A 16,402-nucleotide genomic window follows, 5' to 3' on the forward strand; every position below is an offset into this window, starting at 1 on the left:
AGTTCCCTGTGTGCTAAAGAACTGAAGGATTTTGATTCCTCTCCTTGGCCCCCAAGAATACATCTCCTTCCCTACTCTTTCTTGCCTGTCTCTTCAAATAATGATGCTCTCCATGGCACAGAGCACTGTAGGGCTGCTCAGCCCAGCACTGGTTTTCCTATTAAGCTACAGCCACGCTTGGGCAATAGGATGATGATAGATCCTCCCTGTGCCTCGTGCCTGCATTAAGCACTGTGGGAGACCTCAGTGAAGTCAGTGTCTCCTCATTTCAGTCCTTCTCTCTTCGGACCTAAGTGATATTCCCAAGAGGAAAGAGTTGCACTCAGCTTCTCCCATGGTCCGAGGGAAAAAAGAGTGAGTCAGCCCATCTCTTTCTGCCTCTCTGTTTCCCTCTTCATCGTCTGCTGGCAGGGGCATTCCTGGCTTATACACATCAGTTACATGCGTTGAACCTCTGCCAGTGCTGTACCTCACTTGGACCATGGCCTCACATAACCCAAACACATGGAGGAATATATTCCTTCTTCAGGTATTTCCACCAGAAGCCTTCCCTGTATTAGTGAAACCCTGTAGCCGGGTGTAAGGAGCTTGTGCCCTTTAGGGAATTTGGTTTATAATTGGATTTAGGCAGTGATACAGAGAGATCAAATCATAGGGATCAGGTTATACTTTCTTCACTCTGCCCACACATTTGCTTGGTACATGGAAAATGTGTCAGCAAAGTATCTTCCACTGAGTCTTGATTTCCAGTTATCAAACCTGCAGCATCTTCCAGTGCACTTTTGTTGTTTGCTATTATTTTGTTCTGGTGGGATTTGGTGGAGAATACACTCTCAGATGAGTCAGAGGAGAAGAGAAACATTGCTGCAAATCATGGAATCATAGAATAGTTTGGGTTGGAAGGGACCTTTAAAGCTCATCAAGTTCCAGCCCCCTGCAATGAGCAGGGACATCTTCAACTAGATCAGGTTGCTCACATCCAGCCTGGCCTTAAACGTCTTTAAGGGTGGCACATCCACCACCTCTCTCTGGGCAACCTGTGCCAGTGTTTTACCGCCCTCATTGTAAAGCACTTTTTCCTCACTTCCAGCCTGAGATAAATGTCAAGATCTTAGCAAAATAAAGTGAAAATGTTTGAGCTCCAAGCCCTTTGCACTCTGCGCTGTTATTTTTGCCTCACACCACCCTGAACGGGAGAGCTGTGTTGTTGGAGCCATACCAATGAGGAAATGTTTGCCACCAATTTCTAAGCAGCAACTCTCTGCAGAGCTCACTTCTGACTCAAATGCAACACTGCAATAAAGCAAAAGTATCTGGAGAGCTTGGCACTTCCTGCCCTGCGTGTAGCACAGGAAAACAACGTTCTTTGCCATATAAAATGGGGTTTGGTTTCTATCCAGAGAAGCATTGCTGGGAAGTCTGACATCACAGCACAAGTTGGCATGGTGAGGGGGAAATGCCTCCTTCATTTTCCAGCGCGGCTCTTAGCCAGAAAACTTTGTTATTCCTCTCAGAGTTATCTTAAAGACTTTTTTTTGCCTCCTCTGCAGCATTTCCTACAGCGAAGCAGTGGAAATTCTTAAGCAAGCTTCTCAAGCTTTCACTTTCAAGCCAGAGGTAGGTGGTTCCATGGTGGTTTGCCCCTGTGCCTGCTCACAACCAGCCTGAACTTCATAGATCTTCTATTCTGATACCACAAGAGCTGTTGCTTCATACAGTAACGTATCTGCCTCCTGGGGTGTTTGCACACTCGTAACCCAGGTATCCCTTTTGCCCTTTGGGGTTGCAATGGGAGCAATATAAGGAGTGAGATCTGTAGCAGGAGAGCATGTAGCATGCAGGGAGGAAAGTGATGAGTTTGCTGTTCAAGGACCAAGACTTTAGCAAAGGCGCTTTGTGTTCCTGTATGTGGGTAGTGCTGAGTGTGTTGTGGATTCAGCAGCAATCAACTAAGGAGAGATGCTGCAATAGTCATCAAATAAAGGAGTGATATTAGGAGAGCACACCACAAGTTTGACAAGGACTAATAAGCCAAAAACATGTCAAAATACCATGTAATCAAGATGTAAGTAAAGGGAATCCGTTGACTTTCCAAAACATAGATGTTGACGGGAAAAAGAATCGTATGCTCCTGTTTTTAATACTCTTAGGTTGTGGTATTATGCCACATCCCTGGCAGTGTTCAAAGCCAGGTTGGACAGGGCTTGGAGCAACCTGCTCTAGTGGAAGGTGTTCCTGCCCGTGGCAGGGGGTTGGAACTGGATGAGCTTTAAGGTCCCTTCCAACACAAACCAGTCTGTTATTCTATGGCTTTCTAAAACTCGTGTTTTATCCAATTTCAAACACACAGAGCAGTAGGGAGAGCATGCATTTCGTGTATACTGATTTATCTTCATCTCAGTCTGATCCTTTGAGGAAGATAACCCTCTGGCTGAAGCCAACTTCGTAGACGGTGGGTAACTGTCTCATCTCTGTGAACAAGAGGGTATAGAACCTCAAGTCCTCTACCTGGGTCTGAGACAGCAAACATAGTTCAGATAAGGAGTCTGCAGAATGTCTGTTCCACTCTTCCCTCTCCACTCCCCTGGTATTCTGTGCACATCCTATAATGGTCTCTAGTCAAAAGCCACAGAATTTATAACATCACTGGGAGAAAGGAGATGTGAAGGGCATTGCAAATGTCCATGGTTTCTGATAACAGAGAATTGGTTAATGGGATGCTGGGTTTTCTTAAGTGAGAATTAATGTAGCATGTAAGAGGACCCAGCGGGGAAGAGAGCGGTCAGCCTAGCAAAGCTGCTTCCTGTATACCTAAGGTAATACCGACATAAGGCTGGGTTGCTGGCTTGAGTAAGCTGACTTTGGATAGGTGCCTGTTTCCCTTGAGGTGTGTAAAGTGTGGTTTTGGGGTTTATTTTCTGTTTGGTTGGGGTTTGTTCTGGTTTGATATTAAATGCTTGGGCTTGATGCAGGGATGATCTGTCCCTGTTCTGTGAAAGTCAAACCATGTTCTTTTCATTGCTTTACTCTGCCTTAAAACTCATGAAACTCTGCTTAACAGATGGCCTGTGTGAGAAGTTGCTGTGCTTTGTTTCATGCTATTCAGAGCTGCACATCTCTCCTACACAGGGATTTTGCTGGGTCTCTTGCCACAGGCAAGATGCACCAGAGCAGGATCCCAAGTCCATTTTGCTGTCTTTACAGTGGGGCTGTGACCTCCAGACGGAGCATGAAAAGTACCTGGTGAAGCACTGTGGTGAGGTTCCAGTGTTTGTGATTAACTACCCATATGACCTCAAACCTTTCTACATGCGGGACAATGAAGATGGACCTCAGCACACAGTGAGTCTGTGGGTCACACTTCCAACACTTCTTTGGCTAGGCATGTGTCTTAGCCTATAGATAGGTAGATACATGCATGCATACATATATAGATACGGATAGTCTTCTGTGCCTCCCCTCAAGAAGTCCCAGATAAGACATGACCATTAAGTGATCCTCTCCAATCTTTTTCCTGTTGTAGAATAAATCCTCAAAGCAGGAACAACAGGATGGGGAAGATTCAGGAGCTGGATAGTGTTTTAAGTTTTTGCTTAGGTCCCTTAAGAGAAGTTTGCCATAGTTTATTTTCCTGGTAAACTTCTGCACTACTGGGTGAAATGCCTACAATTGCAGGGCTGCAAGTAGTCCATGATTCTCTTGTCATCCAAATGTGGCATCCATGTAATCCTCAAACAGCAGATGGGCACAAGAAGTAAGCTCTTTTGTCACAAGTCTCATGCTTTGAAGGTGTGATTCCCAGTTGAACTGAGGCAACCTGAAGCATTGCTTCTGCTAAAAGGAGCAACAACCCCACCTTGTACCACTGTGGTACTTCAGTGGCTTTAATTCTAGCAATGGTTCAACTATGGGATAAGCAAAGTATCCCTAGAATACAGAGGAGTCTGCCAGCCCAAACCTAACAGCAGAAGTGGTAACCCTGGGACCATTTATCCATTGGTATCATTACCATTAGTGCTGGCTGAAGAAATGGGGGCAAACACAAGCTGCAGCATCAGAGCAGCTTAAACTCTTAAGGGAATCAGGGCTTCAGGAAAGCTGCCAGTGCGTCTTTGCTTCCTTCTGAGTTGCTATTGGGTTCTTTAAACCCTGCACAGGCTTGCCTACATACATAGGTTGTCACCAGAGTGACCTGGTGGGATTCAGTTCATACCGCCTGCTGTAGATGTCCTCAGTCTGGAACATCACTGCACTCATTTAGGTTTTCTGTAGACTTACTGATTGTTATCACTGTAAAGTTCCCTCCCAGCCTTCTCCTGTCAACAAGAGACTTTTCAAGCACATGCAAGTACTTTACCTAATTGCAAACAACCATCAATGTCTGTACTTCTGCCATAGAGGTATGGCTGTACAGTATGGCTTAAATCAGTTTTCTTCCTTTCAAGGTGGCAGCGGTTGATCTCCTGGTGCCGGGAGTAGGGGAGTTGTGTGGAGGCAGCTTGAGAGAGGAGCGACTGCCCTTCCTGGAGTCACGCTTACAGAGGTATGGAAAACCCACAGATGCCAGGAGATGGCCTGACCAAGAGTGTTTCAGCAGCCCTCAGTGGTTGGTGGGACGGGGCAGAAGGCAACTGATGGTATTTAAAGGAAGCCTGGTTTTGTCTTTGAGATACTTATTTAACTGAGTAGGTGATCACAAACTGATGAAGAAGTTCTTGTGCTTCTGCTGTAGGTATGCAAACTGCCTCTCTGCTTTAGCTCATCAGAGAACAAGAGTCTGTTTTATGCTGGGGCAGCAGAATGCCTCAGATCTGCTGGGACTATCTGGATCAGGGTCTGATGCGAGGCATTTCATCCTTTAGCCTTTCCTTCACAGCTTTTGAGGCTGAGATTGGGTTGCAAAGGTGGAAGTTGTCATGTAGGCAGAGCTTGGATATATTTGTCATCACATTGTGTAACCGAGGAACTGCAGTTTTGGTCAGAAGCTTCTCTCACTATGATGCAGCTGGCTCCAGTGGCATCATTTCAGAGAATATGGTTCTTTACTAATAGCTTTGTGGGAAGCCTGGGACCTGTACTGTGTCATACAGGCTCCTTCCCTCTTGCTTTATTCTGGATGATGTGACTTTAATTCTGGGCTAAATTCAGTGTCAGAATATCAAAACTGATGTTTGGTTAACAACAATTGACTTAATAGATAGAATAATTCTCCATAGACAATTACTCCCATAGACAATTAATCATGTTTGATCAAAAGAGCCATTCATAGGATCATAGAGCAGTTTGTGTTGGAAGGGGTCTTAAAGTTCATCCAGTTCCAACCCCTTGCTATGGGCAGGGACACCTTCCACTAGAGCAGCTTGCTCCAAGCCCCTTTGTCCAACCTGGCCTTGAACACTCCCATTTGGACCAGTCATACGTTTGTGCAAAGCAATTCTGGGAGGAGGATTAATCCCAGAGTAGCACCATTTACACACTGGGAATGAATTTGTTGCTTAACTCAGCCACATGCTCACAAAGAGAGATCTAGTCAATGGAGAAGAGCAACATCCATTTCAGCATAATGAGTCCAAAAGGCGCAGGGCCATTAAAATCACCAGAACATTGGCTCTCAATTTGTAGTATAGGATATTATTCCCTGTGTTTCCTGCTATTCTCCTTGCAAACTCTGCCAAAGCAGGTATGCTTCAGCTGAAGCAAAGTACAGTGTTGCCTGCTGCACATTTGCCCTTGCAGTGTTTGCCAGTGAGATCTGGAGTTTACAGCCCTTAAGGTGTGGGGCTGGAAGAAGGGTCTATGTGGAAGTTGAAGACAGACTTCCTTGTTTGTCAGGGAAGCCATAGGAAGTATTTCAAGCTGCACATAGAATCATAGAATGGTTTGGGTTGGAAAGGACCTTAAGATCATTCAGTTCCAACCACCTGCCATGGGCAGGGACACCTCACACTCGGTGTATCTTGAGTGACCTTAAAGTACAGCTCTGCACTGAGGATGACCTGGGAAAGTCACACCTCTTTTGACATGTTTTTCCCAGTTTTGAGTACTCAGGATCTGATCTGCTGAGCCCAAGTAATTTGTTGAAGCTTTCAAATTCTGCTTCCTGCAGACCCAGCATAACTCAGAGAAATAAAGAACAGGAGGATTCTTGTCTGCTTAATACACGCTTCATACAATAGCTCACCAAGTCGCAGTCAGAGACAGCTGCAGTGCACTGGAGATGAGAGAATTGGTCTCTGCTGTCAGGGTTTTCTGTTCATGCTCAGAGAAATAGGAAAAAAACCCAACTTTGCTCTGGTTCTGCCAAGGCAGGAAGAGGAGAGAGGGTTCACTGGTGACAACTGGAAAAAAGCCTATTTATTTAGTGGCTTTACAGAAGTTACACACATAAATAAAGCTACAGGAGTCAGTGGGTTCCTGCACTATGGAAGGGGAGCCACGTAGCCACACATGTGGAGAGACTTTGACTCACTCACAAACGAGAATTTATTGGCTGCATGTCCTTGTATATTTAATATTCAGGCCTGTACTCTCCAAACATTCACAAGCAGAGTTTACTGATATGGTTGAAGTTAAGAGCATGCACAAGTCCTTGCATGAAGCTGGGATCAACCCTGTATGTTGACAAAACAAACTTCATGTTTGAAGAAGCATGTTGGGAACCTGTTCAAGACTGTCTGCTAATTACCAGAGCTGACAGCCACTGAGCATGTCTTCCCTTCAGTTCCTGCCTTTCCTTTTCGAACTGAGCTTAATCATCAGAGCTTCCCTTTCCTTGTAGCGTTCTCTTCTAGGCAAGTACTGCTTGTGTGGATCTCCGCTGTTCCTTAACTTACAAGGGGTTTTCTTTTTGTTCCACAGATTAGGACTCGCAGATACCTACCAATGGTAAGACACTATCATGATCTTCAAGCTCTATTTCTTATTTTGAGACTCTTTAATCAACTACGTTGTTCCTATTCTTGAGGGGACATTTCTTGGTCCAGTTGCCATCGCTGCCAGTCTGAATGGAACAGCCGGTTCATTTAAACAACATTTAATCTAATGCTATTTAGCTTGTCTTCCTGATTTGTCCACTCACAGCACAGGTCATTCCTTTCAGTATTGCATGAAGTGGATTAATTTGGAACCCATAATGATTTTTGATATTAGATCAGTAGGCTGTGTTCAGAATTGAATAGATTCTGACCGCTGTTGCATGAGATAAACAGGCTAGAGAACCACAAGCACTCTATGACCTTTAGCAGCTCTGTGAATGACTCCCTTTGCAATTGGCAGGGCAGTTGGATCGAAAACTCTTCCATAACAAAGCAGTTGAAGCAATTAAAACTCTCCAGCAAAGGAGACAAATCAACCTTTGAATTAACAATTTAGCCTATTAAAATGACGGAAGGATCCTAATGTTCCTCTTGACAAGTGTTTATTGGGATGTACTTTGTAGTATCTACTGTGGAGAAGTTTAGATTTAAAAGAGTGGATTCAACTAGTCTGCAGTATTTGGACTGCTCATTAGGGAGGCTGCCTTGAAAGAAAGCAGAGTAAGTGTAAGATGCTTCACTCTCCTATTTCCACAACATGGAATCACTTGGGAGCAGCCCAGTGCACGGCAGACCTTTATGTCATCCGTTTGCAAACAGCATGGATTAAATATCTCCCTTTATTGTTGGCATTTATGGGCTAGAATTTAACACATCACTTCATCTGAGGGAAGGCTTATCCTGAACTGGGATGATCAGTTGTGTGGTTAGATGCTGCGATACAGCCTTAGGAAGTCTGATGTTCAGTGGAAGAGCCTTCCAGCATGACTAGGGTAGCACAGCTCTGCCTCATGCTTCCTGCAAGAGAGATTACAACATTGCCCATCACCCCTTTGCATCACATTCTAGAAACTCCTCCTGTCGTCTTGTTTTGAAGACTCTTTCCTCCTCTGTTCCCTCCACTCCATCAAAGAGGATGCAGGTTCCCAGAGAATATTAATACTGTTGTTACTCTTTGACATAGCAGGGTCTGGTGTGCTAGGGAGGTGCAAGGTAGGACTAATCCTGAATGCTTCTGGACTACAGTCCACACTCTGCCAGAAAACAGGGAGATGGTTTGCCAGCATCCATCTTTTCAGTGGAGGTGGCTGGAGAGACTGAGATTAATCTCCTCCAATTTAGTGATTGAATTTAGTCTCCAAAGTTGGCTCTCAAACTCCTTGAAGAACAGTTGAGTCATTCCCTTTTCGATATAATACTTGCTGACTAATAGTGGTCTGCTCTATGAGATGCTGGCCCTTTTGATATCCCTTATATATTGCCATATCTCTGTTTCTGCCTGTTTTCTTCTCCCATTAAGCATGAGGGTATCGTGGAGGCTGACTTCTAGGACAGCTTCAGGAGTGTTGTTTGTGCAAGAATCAGTGGGCAAAGAGGCAGCTGATGAAATAAAATGCTGTTGTGCTCCTGCCCTTTTAGAAAGCTTTTCAGAAGAAGTAAATAAAGGGACATGGTCAAACTCCTCTGAATCTTCTTCAGTTCACTGCCTTGTAAACAGGACGTGATGCTGTTGCAGCCTCCAGGTGCCAGCTTAGCACGAGCAATAACAGAGCAGGTACTTTGTAATGAGCATCACTAGCATCAGCTGAAGCAGCATTTCAGACAGTCTTTCTACATGCAGGGCACCCATTTCCTCACTCTGGTTATCATCATGCACATCAGTGAAGAAGATGGCCTCATGCTGAGCCCTTTACAGTCCAGGTACCTTATGTTCTGGTGTAACACTGATAAAGGTGCACAGTTGCAGAGCAGGTGTTATCTGCTGTCTTACAGTCTATATTACTGTGTTGTCTTGGCCTTGCTCCTGCTCTGGATGGAGAAGATTGAGATGTGTTCAGCTCTTTAATTCCTAGTTTTCTTTGAAGCCAGAGTGTTCTGTTAGGTCTTTGTGTGGCAGGGTAGAAAGAAGGAGTTGGACTTCAGGAGCAGCATCACTGGTGAGCCACTTGCAATCCCAGGCCAATGACAGCATTCATATCATAGAATCCCAGACGGGTTTGGGCTGGAAGGGACCTTAAAGCTCATCCAGCTCCAACCCCTGCCACGGGCAGGGACACCTTCCACTAGAGCAGCTTGCTCCAAGCCCCTGTGTCCAACCTGGCCTTGAACACTGCCAGGGATGGGGCAGCCACAGCTTCTCTGGGCACCCTGGGCCAGCGCCTCAGCACCCTCACAGGGAAGAGCTTCTGCCTAAGAGCTCATCTCAGTCTACCTTTAACCTTCTCCAGAGCCCAGTGAAAATGGGTAGCCCATCACTGTCCTTGGCAGCTTCCTGGTCCTATTACTCCTGCTTTGGGGAGAAACCAGAGCGCTGTGCTGGGCCATACAGATGCGGGCTCAAAGTCAGTGCTAAAGCCAGCCAAACCATGCCCAGACCCTCTCATGCCAATGGGAGTGTTTTAGATTGAATGCTGGTTTTGTGGATCCCCCAGAAGTTGTAGCAGAGCCTGAAACCAAAGCCAGCCTTTAACCCAGCATCAGAACCTGGTGATGTTTGTCCTGAAACACCCAACAAAATGATCCTGCAAATGGCTTTTCAGAGTAGCCTTTTCAGTAGTTCATTAGCCTTTCATTAGCCGTTATTTTCCAGTAGAATGTAAAACTTCATGCACCACAATATCTTTATTCTTTCAGCTTTCCTTTTTTCCAACTGGCTGCAGAGGCTTCAGTAGAGCAAAGGGGTTACACAAAAGATCAAGATTATATTTGTTTTGAAAGGAGACCGAAGAGAATACACTCTGCTCGTGAGCGGTCACTAAGAGAGCATTGATGCTCACAGTGTTTTGCCGTGCAACGCAGGAGCTGGCGATGATGATAAAAGGGTATAGGTTTTTAAAAGGATGAAAGGAAATGCTCTTCTAACTTGGCGCATAACAAGCTCCTGGAATTCATTGCTGGGGGATGTTGTTGCAGCACATACTTCAGTAAGATTCAAATCTCTGAAGACCTCCAGGTCTAGAATATGAATTCTGGGGCTAGCTGGGGTCACAGAAACTTATTTCCCCATGGAAATATGCTGCACAGTCCCCTAGTTGCCAAGGGAGGGCTCAGCTCTCCTCTTAAGTATGAGTTACTAGGAGGAATAGCAAGAGTAGTTCATGAGTGTGTTTGAGGTGAGAAATATCCAATGTCTGGAGACTACTGAATGAAGGAAAACCTCAGGGAGCATTTTCCATCCTAAAGGGAATTTTCTCATCATCTGCGGGCAGTTACTTTTTCTTTCATCTGGGAAGAATGGAAAATTTCTCAATTCTTTTGCTGCTTCTAAGCACAGTCACCAGAAGGGATTCACAGTCTTGATCCTCAGCATGTTTAATTCAATGGACTTTTTCCATTAACTTTAATGGGTTTTGTTTCGCTCCTTTTGCCAAGATGGCTTCTCCGAGTGCTTTGAGATCTACAGATGAAAGCCCTGGATAAGAAAGAGTAGAATTTATTATTATTGTTCATCTGGAAGAAGCTGAGTTATTTCATCTCCTTAGAATGACTTCATAAACTCTGCTGCCAGCAAAAGGGAGAGAAAAGATGCTGGGCTTAGTCTCAACTGTCTTTGGAAAGGATGAGATATGCTTACAAACGTCATCAGAAATGGTTGTGCTGTTATTTGTATGACTGGTTTCAGCCAGAGCTGTCACCAGTTCTGCTCAGAACTACTGGCCTGGTAGAGATTGATCTGCCAGGGCCAGCACCCACATCCCTCACTTTTACAAGGTCTTTCCTGTTTCACAAGTCACCACCACCCTCAGCATCAGATCTGCCCATCAGCTTCCTTGTCAAGCCTTGAGAAGCTGCTGAGTGGAGCTCCCCAGGGGCAGTTCCAGTGTATGAGTGGAAACTCAAATTCTTCTTATGAATCTCTTTAAGCCTGCTATTCAACAGAGTATAGGCATAACTGCACTTTATAGAACCATAGAAGGGTTAGGGTTGGAAAGGACCTTAAGATCATCCAGTTCCAACCCCCTGCCATGGGCAGGGACACCTCACACTAAACCATGGCACCCAAGGCTCTGTCCAACCTGGCCTTGAACACCGCCAAGGATGGATCATTCACAACTTCCTTGGGCAACCCATTCCAGTGCCTCACCACCCTCACAGTAAAGAACTTCTTCCTTAGATCTAACCTGAGCTTCCCCTGTTTAAGTCTGTGTGTCAGTGCTAGTACGAAGAATTAAGAAGTTCTATGATTTTACAAAGTTCTGCTTCTGGTTTTAGTGCTTGGGCGGTAGAGGGGAAAACCACTGTGGGGAAAAAACACCTGAAGGCTGGATTGAGTGTAATAAATATAGCTTCCTAGATGTTTAACTGCTGCTAATGAACTGCAAGGGAAAACAATATTTCATGGTAAAGTCCTTTCCAACCCAGACCATGCTATGATTCTATATGGTATGAAAGGCACAGTGTCAAAGTGAGCTTGCCAGGGCGATCTCTTGCAGATGTAGAATTTACTGGAGAGTATTTTATTTTGCAAGTAGAGGTGATCAGTGGCATTACTTCATAGAATCATGGAATGGTTTGGGTTGGAAAGGACCTTAAAGCTCATCCAGTTCCAACCCCGGCCACGGGCAGGGACCCCTTCCACTGGAGCAGCTTGTTCCAAGCCCCTGTGTCCAACCTGGCCTTGAATACTGCCAGGGATGGGGCAGCCACAGCTTCTCTGGGCACCCTGGGCCAGCGCCTCAGCACCTTCACAGGGAAGAGCTTCTGCCTTAGATACAACCTGAACTTCCCCTGTTTCAGTTTGAACCCATCACCCCTTGTCCTGTCACTACAGTCCCTGACGAAGAGCCCCTCTGCAGCATCCTTGTAGCTCCCTTCAGACACTGGAAGCTGCTCTGAGATCTCCACGCGTCCTCTCTTCTTCAGGCTGAACAGCCCCAACTTTCTCAGCCTGTCTTCATACTTCCACCTCACTCTTAAAATGTAGTCTTCAAGGCAACAATATTCTGACATCCAAGCAAGTTGCTTAAATAGATGCATATCTAAGCCATACAATAAGGTATGTTTTACATATTTTTATATATATACACACACAAGTATACTTCTTTCCTCACAGTTCATTAACAGTAGTTAAAACCCTGGAAGCCATTTACTGCAATCAATCCAATCTTCAATTTTTCCAGTGTTTTTCCCCCTCTACTCCACTGCCTAAGTAGTAAAACACATATTTGCATTTATATTTAAGTGTACTTGATTTCTCTGTCTTTAAACTGGGATGATTAAATACACGCAAAGATTAGAAGCATGTAATGCATCTGGAGTCACTCAATCCCTTTTATAGGGCATTCATATAAAGAATAACTTTGTGGCCACAGCAAGCTCAGAAGTGGCCCCATAAATCAATAGAACCACTGAGATGTTTTTCGCTCCTATTAAAATAAAACTGTTGGTGACAATTTATAGCTGCAAATGTAATTCACAGCAGCCACAGTCCAGCTGGGAAATGGGGAACTCTAAAGAATCATAGAATAGTTAGGGTTGGAAAGGACCTTAAGATCATCCAGTTCCAACCCCCCTGCCATGGGCAGGGACACCTCACACTAAACCATGGCACCCAAGGCTCTGTCCAACCTGGCCTTGAACACTGCCAGGGATGGGGCGCTCACAGCTTCTCTGGGCACCCTGTGCCAGCGCCTCAGCACCCTCACAGTAAAGAACTTCTTCCTTATCTCTAACCTGAACTTGCCCTGTTTCAGTTGAAACCCGTCACCCTTTGTCCTGTCACTACAGTCCCTGATGAAGAGTCCCTCTCCAACACCCTTGTAGCCCCTTTCAGACACTGGAAGCTGCTCTGAGGTCTCCATACAGGCTTCTCTTCTCCAGGGAAGAACCATCAGAGTCTTGTTGACACCCATAGAGTTGGAATATCTGCTTCCAAATGTTTTCTGAGTTTCCTGTGCTGTTCTCCAATATGAAATGTCTTGGTCCAGGTCTCATTTTGTGGAGATGTCCAAGATTTTTTGCTGACTTACTGTGGAAATAAATGACTCAATCTGTAAGAGTGATGAGGGAAAAAGCAACAAAACCCCATCGTAATTACCTTAAGAGACAAAAGGAAATCTGAAGGAATGTTCAGCTGACAGCAAGACGAGATTGGATATAAGGAAGAAGTTCTTTACTGTGAGGGTGGTGAGGCACTGGAATGGGTTGCCCAGGGAGGCTGTGAATGCTCCATCCCTGGCGGTGTTTAAGGCCAGGTTGGATGAGGCCTTGGGTGCCATGGTTTAGTGTGAGGTGTCCCTGCCCATGGCAAGGGATGTTGGAACTGGATGATTTTAAGGTCCTTTCCAACCCAAACTATTCTATGGTTCTAAGACCTGTTTAGGCTTCTGAGAAATTACTGGAAATGAAACGATTTTGACTATTAAAAAGAAGACAGAAAAAGACTAGCGTAGGGCAGATTTCCACACCAGCGTGATGAGGGCTAAACAAACCCAAGCAGGCAACTCCCATCTCCAGCAATGGAAATGTTTTGTGGTTCTACATGAACTGGGGTTTGTGCCTCTGCTGGGAGTATTTTATATACTAAAACTTACCAAGATGCTTTCAATATGAGCAGAGCTGTTCTTTGTACCCAAATGAGTTCTTGCTTCTAACCAAGACAGGCTCTAGTGTAGCTGGGCTGCTTTAACTGTGTTTGTGCTTGGGGTTTCTGCTAACACAGTTCTGCCTGTCAGGGAGCTGCACCTCTTCACTTCCCTGACCACCACCACCTGTGCTGCCAGAAATCCCCAGTGATCAAAGCAAAGTGATGATGACAGAAAGCAAAACCCACAATAAAAAACTCACTCTAATTACATAGAATCACAGAATGGTTGGTGTTGGACCTTAATATGATCATCCAGTTCCAACCCCCTGCCATGGGCAGGGATGCCTCACACTGGCTCATGTCACCCAAGGCTCTGTCCAATCTGGCCTTGAACACTGCCAGGGATGGAGCATTTACCACTTCTCTGGGCACCCTGTGCCAGTGCCTCACCACCCTCACAGTAAAGAACTTCTTCCTTATATCCAACCTGAACTTCCCCTGTTTCAGTTGGAACCCATCACCCCTTGTCCTATCACTACAGGCCCCTGGTGAAGAGCCCCTCTCCAGCAGGCTGCAAATGTAACTGTGTGTTTAAATTACAGGTATCTAGACCTCCGAAAGTTCGGCTCAGTTCCTCATGGAGGCTTCGGCATGGGCTTTGAACGCTACCTGCAGTACATCCTGGGAGTTGACAATATCAAAGATGTCATTCCTTTCCCCAGGTTTTCTCACTCCTGTCTCCTGTAGCACTTCACTCACGTGGAGAAAACTGCTGGTGTGCTAAATGGGTATAACATAGCAGGGTATGACCGAGTGTGGTTTAGTGGGAAATCAAGGTCATTTTTGTGTCAGTGAAACCCTTGGTACATGTAATAATGGCTTATTGAAAAGATGAGATGTTCTGGTAGGATTATGGAAGCACATTTGATAGCAGTTTGTGTCCTCAGTGCGCTGTTGGGAGTATTAATAAATCCCATTTAACTAAAGGGTTAAGATACTCATGAGACCAGTACAAGCCATGGGAGTACTGAATAGCGTTGTTGGGAGTAGTGGGGGTTTTATGTGAAATCCTAATAAAGAGGTGTGACCTAAAATGGACTGGGAGGCAGGAATTCTGTGAGGCTTTAATAGGCATTCATTAAATGCCTGAACGGTGCTTTGAAGATTGAGTGCTATAAAATTGGGAAGTATTGTCATGGCCGTGATGCACTTGCGCTTACAAAATGGTTACTGTAAAGCATGAATGTCCCCACCCCGAGTTGTAAGCAGATATTGATTACCTTGGAAAAATCAGCCAAATCTAGCAAGGAAAAACGTCACATTGGAACCGCTGGGGTGAATTAGGTGAATGGTGTTTGAGTTTGTGAATCCTCAATAAAGATGTGCGCTGGGTTGTTTTGTAACTCTGTATGGTTTCTTCTGTTTTAAACCTGTAGCACCTGGCATCAGTGTTCTTTCCATTGTCTTGGGTAGATGTTTCCTTTCTGTATACCCAAAGTAGTTACCCAGCTTCTGCAGGAGGTATCTGTTTTCTGTCACTGAGACAGCCCCTGTCCATGGCACAAAGAAATACTCACTTATATGAGAGTTCATTCATCTCTCCAGAGCCAGTTTGCAATTTATTGGTGTTTTTTCTTGTTGCTCTGGTTTTTTATTGTGGTTATTGAGAAAACCTCTTGTGTGCTCATCAGACCAAGAAGTTCTGTCTGTATTTTGAAACAACAACCAACATATGCTCCCAAGCATTGCGTATGTAGTAAGTAATTGCTTATCACCCTAGGATCTGAACTCCTTGCTGTCTATAATGGCTTTATTCTCTCAGCTTCCCTGCCAGGTAAAGAAAAACTCATTTCTGTTTTGAAGACAGGATTATGGGCACATCAAGTGACTTGCCGAAGGCAATTGGAAACCAGTGGTTTATTTGGGACTTGAACTGAGGATTTCCAGCATCCTTCTTCCCTTCCAAATTATCACAACCCAGCACATGGACATTTGCATAGTGCTTACTGCTCTGGAGCCCAAGCCTGCTGCAGTATAAACAATATATAGAAAGAAAAAGCAAGGTGACAGCTTCGTTGCTAATGAACATTAGCAATGTGCCGTGTAAATTGGCACATACAACGTGAAGTGGCTGCAGAACAGCCTTGAAGACTTCTTTTCCAAGTAGATGAAAGAGATTGAAAAGGGGTAATCAACAAGCATTGCGCTGGTGATGCTGCAGTCACAGTTCTCTCGGGTAGGGCTGGATAATAGTGCACCTGCAGTGCCTAAAAATACATATTTATGTCATGTGGCACCTGCCACGTTTCAGTTTGGTCCATGGTGGGGGCTTTTGAGTGATGTGATCATGCAGACAGCATCACCACAAGGTCAGTACCGTGGGGTGGTTGTTGCATGCACTGGGGTATCCCCTGCATATCGAGATTGGTTTTGTATGTCCTCTCTCTGCTTGATCAGGCAGGTGTTAAGTGTGCATGTGCTGGTTTCTGTTGCCTGGTACAGTTCATAGAATCATAGAATGGTTTGGGTTGGAAGGGACCTTAAAGCTCATCCAGCTCCAACCCCTGCCACGGGCAGGGACACCTTCCACTGGAGCAGCTTGCTCCAAGCCCCTGTGTCCAACCTGGCCTTGAACACTGCCAGGGATGGGGCAGCCACAGCTTCTCTGGGCACCCTGTGCCAGCGCCTCAGCACCCTCACAGGGAAGAGCTTCTGCCTAAGAGCTCATCTCAGTCTCCCCTCTGGCAGGTTCAAGCCATTCCCCTTGGCCTGTCCCTACAGGCCCTTGTCCCAAGCCCCTCTCCAGGTTTCCTGGAGCCCCTTTAGGCACTGGAGCTGCTCT

At 45.4% G+C, this 16,402-nt stretch overlaps 1 protein-coding gene across 3 annotated transcripts in view; it reads left to right on the forward strand.

The window, feature by feature from the left end:
- Positions 1–14,908, forward strand: part of NARS2 (asparaginyl-tRNA synthetase 2, mitochondrial) — a 61,774-nt gene extending 46,866 nt beyond the window's left edge. For 2 of the 3 annotated variants that reach the window (XM_080613146.1, XM_080613148.1), the window contains 5 exons: positions 1,551–1,617; positions 3,205–3,342; positions 4,446–4,543; positions 6,859–6,885; positions 14,163–14,908. In XM_080613146.1, the coding sequence (XP_080469272.1) occupies positions 1,551–1,617; positions 3,205–3,342; positions 4,446–4,543; positions 6,859–6,885; positions 14,163–14,307 (475 nt within the window). In that variant the 3' untranslated portion in view covers positions 14,308–14,908. The remainder of the gene's footprint in view (positions 1–1,550; positions 1,618–3,204; positions 3,343–4,445; positions 4,544–6,858; positions 6,886–14,162) is intronic. The other variant, XM_080613147.1, reaches the window with a different exon arrangement.
- The last annotated feature ends 1,494 nt before the right edge of the window (positions 14,909–16,402 follow it).

This window comes from Psittacula echo, assembly GCF_963264785.1.
Source record: "Psittacula echo genome assembly, chromosome: 3".
Classification (NCBI taxonomy): Eukaryota; Metazoa; Chordata; class Aves; order Psittaciformes; family Psittacidae; genus Psittacula; species Psittacula echo.